Source organism: Lactuca sativa, chromosome 8 (genome assembly GCF_002870075.4).
Source record: "Lactuca sativa cultivar Salinas chromosome 8, Lsat_Salinas_v11, whole genome shotgun sequence".
NCBI lineage: Eukaryota > Viridiplantae > Streptophyta > Magnoliopsida > Asterales > Asteraceae > Lactuca > Lactuca sativa.
Window position 1 is genome coordinate 240,089,360 of NC_056630.2, and position 11,768 is coordinate 240,101,127.

Consider the following 11,768-nt stretch of genomic DNA (forward strand, 5'->3'; position numbering starts at 1 on the left):
CACAAACATACAACCCTTCAAGTTCTACCAGTGACTTCAATATGAATAATAAAGTGTGTGAGAGCAACTTATTTGATTTAAATACATATCCAATTTTTTAAGTGATGGTATTATGATTTGAATATTTTTATTGGGAAATATTTTATAATGATTTGATATGAACTAATTTGAATAATTTATTAGGATATGTATTAGTTGAAACAATTAATTTTTATTACATCTGCAACTTATAATGTCTTCGATGGATATATGAGAAAACAAATGAACTTTTGTTAACTTTCATTTAAATGATAGATAAGAAAAAAAAATATGAATAAATTGAGGGATAAAAAGCATATATTAATTTGTGTTAGACAAGTTATGAACAAGAAAATAAAAAGACGCTTAAATGTTATTAAGTGGGCACGTATAAAACCTATTTATCTTCTTTTTTTTTTTTTTTTTTTTTTAAGTTTAAAATAAGGATAAAAGTGTCAAAACAACTTAAATGGATAGATAAAATAAATAAGTGGAAATATCAACTCCTAAATGCTAACCCTCTACAAATTCGACATATAACACATAAATCTATAGTTACTTAACCTGCGGTTCGTTGTTGGCAGCGAAGGGGCCACTGGTCAAGCTTTTCATTTTTGTCGCTCCCCCAATTTATATGAAGACTGCACATCTGATTAAATCAGCTTCGAGTTACAAATCAGTGTATAAAACGACTATAAATCAGTCAATCGTGGACACCTTTTTGCTACAATGTCAAAATTTCAAACAATTCAACCAAATTATTTGTCAAATGATCGTCACTGGATTCATAAAAGACGCGTATGCAGCAAGCAGGATCCTCAACTTCTCTACTGGTCAATCATCATTCATTAATCTTCATTACTCTCGTAAAATCTTTGATCACATCGAGAGCTCAAATGGGTTTATCTATAACACCATGATGCGTGCTTACTTGCAGATAAACCATCCAAAAGAGACCGTTTTTCTTTACGAGTTGATGTTAAATAACAAGAACAATGTTTATCCGGATAGCTATACTTATCCTCTACTAATCCAAGCGTGCATCGCTAGGTGTTCAATTTTGGAGGGGAAAGAGATACACAACCATGTAGTGAAAATGGGTTTTGATTCCGATGTTTATGTACGAAACAATTTGATCAATATGTATAGTGTCTGTGGCGATATGGTGGATGCACGGAAGGTGTTTGATGAAAATCCTGTGAGAGATTCAGTTACATGGAATTCAATTTTGGCTGGGTACGTTCAGATGGGTAATGTAGAAGAAGCAAAGCTGATATTTGATCAGATGCCTGAGAAGAATATAATCGCATCAAATTCCATGATCGTATTGTTTGGTCGGTGTGGACGTGTCCCTGAAGCTTACCACTTGTTTATCAACATGAAAGAGAAAGATCTCGTTTCCTGGACTGCATTAATTAGTTGCTATGAGCAAAGCGGCATGCATCAACAGGCTTTGAATTTGTTTATCGAAATGAATGGAATTGGAATCAAGACAGACGAAGTTGCAGTGATTAGTGTTCTTTCTGCGTGTGCTCAATCATCAATTATGAACACAGGAACATCCATCCATGGATTAATTGTAACGAGTGGAACTGCATCATATGTTAACATCAAAAACGCTTTGATTCACATGTACTCAACTTGGGGAGATATATCAGCTGCAGAAAAACTCTTTAATTCAAGCACCCACTTAGATATTATTTCTTGGAACTCCATGATCACTTGCTACTCAAAATGTGGCTCACTTGATAAAGCCCGTGAGGTGTTTGATAAAATGCCTCAAAGAGATGTAGTGTCATGGAGTGCACTTATATCCGGACACTCCCAAGTCGGTCTATTCGACGAAACTCTAACCTTGTTCCATGAGATGATGGTTCATGGAACCGTTAAGCCGGATGAGACCATTTTGGTTAGTGTCATCTCGGCTTGTACACAGTTAGCCGCCCTTGACCAAGGTCAATGGGTTCACACGTACATAAAAAAGAACAATTTAGAGGTTAATTTTATTCTTGGTACTACCCTTATAGACATGTACATGAAGCTAGGGTGTGTCGAAAGTGCAAATGAGGTTTTCAACAAAATGGAGAAAAAAGGAGTATCATCATGGAACGCTATGATTCTAGGGCTTGCAATGAATGGAGAGGTCGAGAAGTCGCTAGAAATGTTTTCACAAATGGAAAGATTTGGTGTAGCCCCTAATGAGATTACATTTGTGGCGGTTCTTGGTGGTTGCCGCCACATGGGGTTGGTGGAGAAAGGGCGGCGCTACTTTGATTGCATGATCAATATACACAAAATTGAGCCGAATATCAAACATTATGGATGCATGGTTGATCTTCTTGGGCGTGTGGGGTTTCTTGAAGAAGCTGAAAAGCTAATTGACAGTATGCCAATGGCACCAGATGTAGCTACATGGGGTGCGTTGCTTGGTGCTTGTAAGAAACATGGTGCTATTGAAATGGGAAAGAGGGTCGGGTTGAAGCTGATTCAGCTTCAACCCGACCACGATGGGTTTCATGTTTTATTGTCGAATATTTATGCTTCCGAGGGGAGTTGGGATTATGTTTCGGATATAAGAGAGTTGATGGTTCAACAAGGTGTTGATAAAATGCCGGGGTGTAGTGTGATTGAAGAGAATGGTGTGGTGCATGAATTTCTTGTTGGGGATAAGACACATCCTCGTATTCGTGAGATTGTGGAAACTTTGGATATAATTAGTGGAGAAGTGAAAATGGTGGGTTGTTCATCGGATACAAATGAGGTTTCTTTTTACATAAATGACAAAGAGTTTTTATAATGTTTGTATGTAAGGAGATGATAAGGTTTCATGTTCAAGCCTAGGCATTACCTTCCTATATTGGTTGTGTCATGTGTGGATAATCATGGATGGGTTTTACCTTTCTTTAATTAGGATAACAAAGAAGCATTTCTCTTTTGGCTAATTGCTACTACTTCTAACTTCTATTCGTTAATCTCTAGAAATACCAATGTAATTTTTTCATTTATTCATATTAGAACATAGTTCTTTAACAAATCTATTAATTATAGCAATGTCATCTAAATAATAAATACAAAACAATTTTTAATGTTATAATTATGTAGATTTTTCAAGGGTTTAGGTCATTTTTGATCACTTAATTTTTGTTTTTGTGTTCATTTGATCACTTAACTCTTTTTAAGTTTTAAAAAGTCATCAAACTTTTGGCTTTATGCTAATTTAGTCACTTAACTTTTGGTTTGGGCACATTTAGTCACCTAACTTTTAAAATTGTCTTCATTTAGTTACTAAACTTGTAAATTTTTTCAAAAGTTTAGTGACTAAATAAGCACAAGTTTAAAAATTAGGTGACTAAATGAGCACAAATCTAAAAGTTAAGGGACCAAATCAAAAGTTAAGTGATTAAATGAGCATAAAGTCAAAAGTTTGATAATTTTTTAAAACTTAAAAAGAGTTAAGTGATCAAATGAACACAAAACCAAATAGTTAAGTAACCAAAAATGACCTACACCAATTTTTCAAAGTATAATATCCTAATAAAAATGAAAGTACAATGCTATAACTTGGTAGATTTTTTTAATGTACAACGAGTTAAAAAGAAAAGACAAAAAAGCTCTTTCAAAAAAAAAAAAAAAAAAAAAAAAAAAAAAAAAAAGTTGAAGAGCCTTTCTGACGCACGATCGTCAAATACTTCATATACGCCACTTATAGTCTCAACATACCTCTTTTAAATTTAGAAATCAATCAAAAACCATCGTTTTCGATGTTTCTTCAAGGAATACATAACATAATTGAGCATCATACTCTTATTGATTTGCTTATTATATTTCTCTGTATGACAAAACTACCCAATTATAGAAATGTAATCCAAATACAAAACTTTTTTTACTGTTATAATTAATTAATTAGGTAAAAAAAATCAAATATACCAACCTCATAAGAAAAAAAAAATGAAAATTTTAAACTCAAGAAACTTCAATTTTCTCTACCATGTGACGACCCAACACGCTAAGAACCTCGTAAATGGGCCCCACATACGAATCACACCTATCTCCATCTCCGGCAACAAAACTATAAATCCGATCACGAACCTCCACCCAACTCCTCCCCGCAACTTTCTTATTCCCGGATTCATTCAACAACCGCCTCATCTTCACCCTATCACCCCATTTACCTTCCAAAGCATACATATCACCCAACAACACATAAATCCCCGATTTTCTAGGCTTCAAATCCAACACCTCTCGGGCACATGCACTCATCATCTTCGGCTGCCCGTGTGCCCGACAAGCTCCAAGGAACGCTGCCCAAACCGATTCATCGCCCTTAAACGGCATACTTTTTATCACCTCATACGCCTCCCCAACCCGCCCGCCCCGCCCGAGTAAATCAACAACACACGCATAAATCTCTCTACTCGGGATAATTCCATACTCATTAATCATCAATTTAAAGTAACTTAACCCCTCATTAACAAGTCCCGAATGACTACAAGCCGTAAGAATTGCCATAAATACAATCGTATCGGGTCGTATACCCGAATCCACCATTTCGTTAAACAACCGAACCGCTTCATTTCCGTACCCGTGGTTCCCGAATCCAATCATCATCGAAGTCCACGAAACAACATCCCGATTACACAATTCCGAAAATACCCTTTTGGAATCCTTGATGTCACCGGACTTTGAGTACATGTCGATTAGCGAATTCGCTAATGGCAAATTGTTATCGAGTCCGATTTTGAAAATCTTTCCGTGAATTTGTTGACCGCAAGTCAAAATCGAGAGATTAGTACACGCGGTGATGAGGCTCGAGAATGTGAAGTGATTTGGGTGACACCCGAGAAGCTCCATTTGTGAAAGCAAGTGTAGAGACTTGATTGGATTGGAGTTTTGGTATCCGGATATTAATGTGTTCCATGTGATGTCGTCTTTTTCGTTCATTTCTTTAAAACAATTGTCGGCTTCTTGGAAACGGTTACATTTGCAATACATGTCGAGTAATGAGTTTGATACGGGAATGTTACGGTCAAACCCGTGTTTGACCACGGATGCGTGGATTTGTGTTCCGTATGTGTGAGAGGTGATTCCTGCGCATGCCCGGATTGCAATTGAGAAACTATACGGGCTTTGTTCGGCTTTTTCCTATTGAAAAAGGAATGGAATGAGGAAGGAATGGAATGGAATGGAATGAGTTATTACAATTTACAATTTACATACCATAAACATTTGTTGGAATACTTCAAGGGCTGCAACCCCATTGTCTCTGTGAGTGAATCCGGTTATAAGTGTAGTCCAAGAAACCTGATTTTTCACGGGAATCTCTTGAAACACGGAATGAGAAAGCTCCATACTAACACAACAAGTGGCGTACATGTCCAAAAGGGCATTATCGACATATATGCTGGCACCAACAAGGCCATGCTTCAAAGCAAGGCCATGGCTTAAAGCACCACAGCAATGGGACTTCATTCCTTTACAAGCCTTTAAGACACTTGAAAAGGTGAAGGCGTTTGGGTGATCGGAACTTTCCCTCGTCATATCTTTAAACATCATCCACGCAGAGTTGTGGTGGTTACAAGCTGTGTACCCAGAAATCATGGCTGTCCATGCAACTACGTCTCGGTCAGGCATTTCTTCGAACAGTTGGCGTGCGTGGTTGAGCAGGCCATTATTGAAGTACGCCTTGATGAGATTAGTAGATTGTTTGGCGTGAGAGTTTGATTGAAAAGGTTGTGGGTTTGATTGAGGTTTGTTACGAATTAGTAGAGGGATTTGATTGGGCAGTTTTCTGAAACTCATGGTTGCACTTTTTTGATTCCCATGGTGACCAATTGTCTGTCGCTCGCAAACTTTTCCACTGCAGGAAAAACGTCGAGGGACGACAATTGTTGAGCTTTTCTGTAGTTTCAGTCGGTAGCAAACTAGAGGAAGTTGCATTAGCAATCACAGTTAGAATGTCATGAATGCGACATATTTGATCGAATTACAATTACAGGCTTACGCATCCACATTCATTTATTATTATTATTATTATTATTATTATTATTATTATTATTATGGAAAATTATATAAACCAGTGTTTTTGACCATGCGATCTTGCGGAAACATGAGTACGTTTATATATTACGGATATGATTAAACCACATATAGTGGGCACAAAAATATCAAAAAAAAAAAAAGAAAAATTGAATACATAGAGGTAAACAAAAATAAAACTTGAAAGTGTATTCTAAAAAAATCAATATAAAAAAATTATTAAAAAATTATGTATTGGGGTCAAAATTTAACTTTAAAATATAATAAGGAACCAAATCGTAATGTATAAAATACTAATAATTTAACTTTAAAATTATGAGAAGATAAATTTGTTAAATATAAATTAATTAAGGAAAAAAAGTATAAAGATGAAAATCTTTTATGATCGGAACCTAAATAGGTATTTCGATTTTGTTTTATATTTTATACTACATCCTTGACAATATATAACATGATTTGGTTTTAGTAAATTTGGATTTAAAAATAAAAAGACCAAACAAACAGTACTCACAAATCATATTTGGTATTTAATATAGAATGGTGATGATTATACTATATCAAGTAAACGATAAAAGTTTAGAAAAAATATGGATCCAAACAATTATATATGGAGGAGGACGAAGTAAGGTAACGAACCATAAATGATAATTTATTAAGAAATTATAATAATAAAAAACAATGTTAATAAAACAAAACTTTAAAAACAATTATGTAAAGGACAAAAATCATAACATTAAAATATATTAAGGGGCTAAAATCATAATTTATCAAATACTAAGACTAAAGGGTGTGATGATGTTTTTGTCAATGGTAAAACTGTTATATAGGCGTCACATCAGTTTTTATATTTTTTACAATTTTTATCTATAAACTAGGGTGTGATAATGGTTTTACCTATTAATTTTTTTCTTTTTTTTTAAATTCAAAAATGTAAAAATCACATAAAACAAAAAATAAATATCTATTAGTTTGTTTAATACTTGTAGACATAAATATTAAGTATTTATCCTAAATAATAACTTTTATATTGTATTAATATAAAAAGTATAATTATTTGAAATTGATAATGTATACATATTTTGCTTTACTCAAAAATTCATATAAGACTCCATACTAAATTAATAAGAATATATTGAGATATCTTGTTGTTTTTATGTATTTATTCCATGGAATTGTAAAAGAAATGTCGAGTATGTTACACATTGATATGGTTTTACTTTCAGCCCAATAGACATCGTTTTCAAATAAAACTCAGCCCAATTGATACATTCTTTTATTTGAATAGTAAGCCCAACGGTGCAAACACACCAGTAACACAGGTAACATACCGGTGGTATATCACCGCCGACAAGAAAAGAAGTAGGGGCGATGTTCACCGCCGGTAAAAGTGTCCATATCCGATTACCGTTGGTGAATCTATTACCATATCATTCAGCCGAATAATTTAACTGTTAGATTAAAATTACGAGGAAAAAAATATAAATATAAAAATTTGTGATTAGTGCGAAAACCTCTATTTCTAGAAAAATATTTAATTTGTATTTTGCAATATAAGCTTAAAAAATTATATTTACTTTTGGTGTGTACTTATCAAAACCTAATGAATAATAAAATCACCTCACATCCTTCATTTGGTATTTTATATATATATATATATATATATATATATATATATATATATATATATATATATATATATATATATATATATATATATTTGTTATATTGTTTATTAAATATTACAATAAGTTTTTAGCGTACATGGTGTGATATCCCTCAAATTTCTCGGCCAGAAAAGACCGATTTAATTTATGCTTTTAAAATAAAATCAGAGTAATCTTTCAAAAGATACTGTGGAATTTGTTCCCAAAACAAAATATAATAAAATTTTATCAAAGTATTTCTTAAAGAAATACATTTTTCATTATATAACAAAACCTTGGGATGTCATGTTCCGATACAGACCAAAAGCATAAACAGTATATTATAAGCCTTACAACAGTTATTTACAATTACTGACCTATAATCCAAAAATTTCTCTTCACCATCAAAATTATGCTTTGGGTCTACTACCTGTAATATAAAAAGTTGAGTGGGTCAGGTTTGGGAGTCTGGTTAACTTATAGGGTTTTCAACCCACAAATAATAAATTTATTAATTTCATTAACAAAAATAAATTTATTAATTTCATCACCCAACAATAAATTTATCAATTCAAAAATAAATTTATTAATTTTATCAACCAATAATAATCCTGATTACTCGTTCCCCTTATCTTCACTTTACGTCCCTAAACACCTATACAAGGGACCTAGCCTAAGGATCATCATCGGGATGGACAATACTGCTAAGGGGATTCTTCAGCCATAAATGTCCGTAAGGCAACCATGAGGGAGATGGAGTACACCGGTGAACACATCGTTCACAAACACCTACAGGTTATGAGCCTGTTAGCTCTCCACTGGACTGTCTAGAAAGGTTCATGGTTGTCGTCTATACTCCGCTAGATGACTACTATAACAACAACAACATTGAGGCCTCTCATTATTTTATCACACACCAACTATTTCATCTATCTATCTTATACTCAACATATCCAACATATTTGTAGATAAAAAAAACTTATACAATTTAAATTATTTTAAAACCTATATAAAACATTCATTTAACACCCATCTCAAATAAACAAACAATAAATATACACATAACACGAATTTTATAGAAAATACTTCATATCTATGTGTACGATGAAAATGACTACACACTCACATGATAAGACGACGACTGGACAACACTTCGTCTCTTAAAATAATCTTTTTTGATGAAACCGGGATGTTTTCTCAAAAACCGGGCTTTACGTGGGCGGAGTTTCGGCTCAAAAACTCTTTTTCTCGGGATCTTCGGGCTCTCCGGGGCTTGCTTACGATGCTAGGATGATATAATAGGCTTAGGGATAATTTTTACAACAAAAGGGAAAGTAAATGGTGAAAGAAGCAAAATTTTGTAACATAATACGGCTGGCTTCGGATCCTATTTATAGGAGATCGAAGCACCTCATTACGCGGGGCGTAAAGTTTCAGTACGCGGGGCGTACTGCCTCGCACATCACTTCATTGGGTGTAACTTCGTACGCTGGGTGTACGAAGTGGATTAGCTCGGACGCGACAAGGCTACGAACATGTGGCTTTCATGCGAAGGAGTAGGGAGGGTGACTGACTTCGGAACCCTTACACGAGTACGTTGTGTGTACTCCTTCGGTATGTTGGGCGTACTCCCTCGGACCAGCCTCGATGTTTGTGCCCAAAACTTCAAAAATTCATAACTTTTACATACGAACTCCCTTTTTGACATTCTTTATATCCACGCGTAGGTGAAATTATGCTCTACAACTGTTGTTTAGACTCCGTTGGCTAATTTTGACTTTATTTTTGAAGGTATATTTTTAAAAATCCGGGATAGGAAAAGTCCGTTAAAAATTCATAATTTCTTCATACGACATCCATTTTCGTCTGTCTTTTTACCGTTAAACTATTATCAACAAGATCTTCAACTCTCGTTTAGGTCATTTTGGCTAAAAATCACTCGATCTAAAATTCGAGTTTCGGGTCGCATACTGTTATGCCAAATCTTAGAAAATTCATAACTTCCTTATACGAAGTCACATTTGGACATTCTTTTTATGCACGCTCTCGGTTTAACGTATACTACAATTTATTTAGATTGCTAAGGCTAAAATGCACTTTATCGTAAATTCACTTCTTACGTCACACATCATTGTGTCGGTTCTGTCACGAAACTTCGACAGGTCATAACTTTTTCGTTATAACTTAGATTTCTGTATTCTTTATATCTCTGGAATCCTTGTTTCAACCACTACAACTTTCTTCATAGATATCGGGTTTATCTAACATTTATTTTTGACGCTTATTTTTATCCTTAATTTATTAAATCATAATAATTAAGCAATAAACACATAATAATCAAATAATACATCTTTATTATTTCAAAATAAGTTACAAAGGTTGACCTAGACTATTACATCATCATTAATTCCTAACCTAGAAACACGGATGTTACACATGGTCCCTAAGGTTTCTAAATTTTGCATGATAGATCTCTATGATTTTATTTTATTGCAAATTTAATCTAAAATTACTATTATACCCACCCCTTACCCTATCCCCAACCCCCACGGTCTTCTTTCTCACATCTCTCTATTGAACAATGCCTCTCTTATAATTTTACCCATCACATGATGTGTATTTCATTCTGATACAAAATTAGTATATGAATTGATCGTTGGATTTTTGTTGTGTTTCTTGATGATGGTAATGAAATTGCCTTGAAGGTTTTTCGGTTGAGTCTTATGGTTTTAGGTTGTTAGTTTATTGTTAATTTATCATCTATTTTCGGGAATAAATTTACGTCTTAAAATTGAAGTCATGATGTTTCTTCAGCTGAATTCAAGTTGCATGTGTGTTTTACCCTTTTATGAAATTTATCAGCGAAGGTATAACATTCTATCCAGCTTACATATTCCAGGAATACTAAAGGAGACTAAAGGGGGTGTTTAGCAAAACAGCTTATTAGCGGTTCCACAACGCTATAAACTAAAAAAAGTGTTTGGATAAAAATAACTTATACCGGTGGCAAACCGCTAACAAGTTAACATCTTATAACTTATTAGCTTATAAGCCAATAAGCTACTAAGCTATAAGCTAATTAATGATAAGTTTTTTTTTGCCAGAGACCCCTAAAAAGCATCTTTTTTATATCCCTAATTATGTGATTGTTTCTTTCCCAACATTTTTATCGAACTAGGATAGCAATACCCCTAAAGAACATAACATAGACAATGCAACATACAATTACTCTTTGCTCATGGAGAAGAAGAAAAGACATCATATAGAGAGAGCAAAAGATACCTAATTTGCTTGCTCTTTTGCTCTTTCATCAATTGGTTTCTCTAAGCTTTGCTTCTCGCCTTCCAATCTAGCAACAAGATTCTCATGATGTTTAATGGCTTCTATTACTTTATCAACAACTTTCTTTACAAGAAGTACCTCCCTCTTCCTCCCAGCAACAAGATTATCATGATCTTTTATTTCTTGAATCATGTTGCTATTGGACCTCTATTCTTCATTCTTTAGTTCTATGTTCAAATAAAGAATTAGACTAAAAGCAAACTGCATTTCACGAGTATTTTCATCATTTGACTGTACATGTAACTCTTTCTTCCTTTCATCCTCTGAACCAATCACATTCTCCACCACTGGACTCTCACTTGTATCTTTTTCAAGGACTTCATTTTACAAATTTTATAAGTGATTATAGATTCACAAATTCACAACCAATACAAAACATGGTTGTAGGCCTCCTTGCCTAAAATTTTATAGTTCTCACGATCTAATAAAAGAAACAAGATTGCAGACCCTTTTGAGTAGGTAAACACCATTTCTCTTATTCCCATTTCTTTAGTGATTTTTCTCCAACATTGTCTTTAGATGTCTTGTAAATTATATAACTTTTAACATCTTTTTAGAATTCACAAACATGTAAAAGAGATCGGTACCTCCATCATTATACCATTAGTATTTTTCTTCGAAGTCACAAATTCAAATATGTGATCGATAACAAATAACATCCAATTGATTTCTTTCTGAACAACTTATAACTTTAGGGGTCGAGCCATAGAGGAGGAGATGGGGGGAGAG

The 11,768-nt window shown here is 33.9% G+C and overlaps 2 protein-coding genes across 3 annotated transcripts; one reads left to right on the top strand and one right to left on the bottom strand.

Annotated features, from left to right (window-relative positions):
- The first annotated feature begins 450 nt into the window (after positions 1-450).
- On the top strand, positions 451-2,873 carry LOC111909193 (pentatricopeptide repeat-containing protein At1g08070, chloroplastic). Of its 2 annotated transcripts, XM_023904976.3 has the most exons (2): positions 686-851; positions 956-2,873. In XM_023904976.3, the coding sequence occupies exons 1-2, from the start codon at positions 819-821 to the stop codon at positions 2,813-2,815; spliced, it is 1,893 nt and encodes a 630-aa protein (XP_023760744.1). In that variant the 5' UTR covers positions 686-818; the 3' UTR covers positions 2,816-2,873. The 2 variants fall into 2 exon arrangements, with proteins under 2 accessions (XP_023760743.1, XP_023760744.1); XM_023904975.3 differs by having other exon boundaries at positions 451-2,873.
- An 848-nt stretch (positions 2,874-3,721) lies between these two features.
- Positions 3,722-6,158, bottom strand: LOC111909194 (putative pentatricopeptide repeat-containing protein At1g56570). The gene is made up of 2 exons (XM_023904978.3): positions 5,236-6,158; positions 3,722-5,160 (listed from the first exon to the last, which is right to left on the bottom strand). The coding sequence occupies exons 1-2, from the start codon at positions 5,953-5,955 to the stop codon at positions 3,982-3,984; spliced, it is 1,899 nt and encodes a 632-aa protein (XP_023760746.1). The 5' UTR covers positions 5,956-6,158; the 3' UTR covers positions 3,722-3,981.
- Between the last annotated feature and the right edge of the window lie 5,610 nt (positions 6,159-11,768).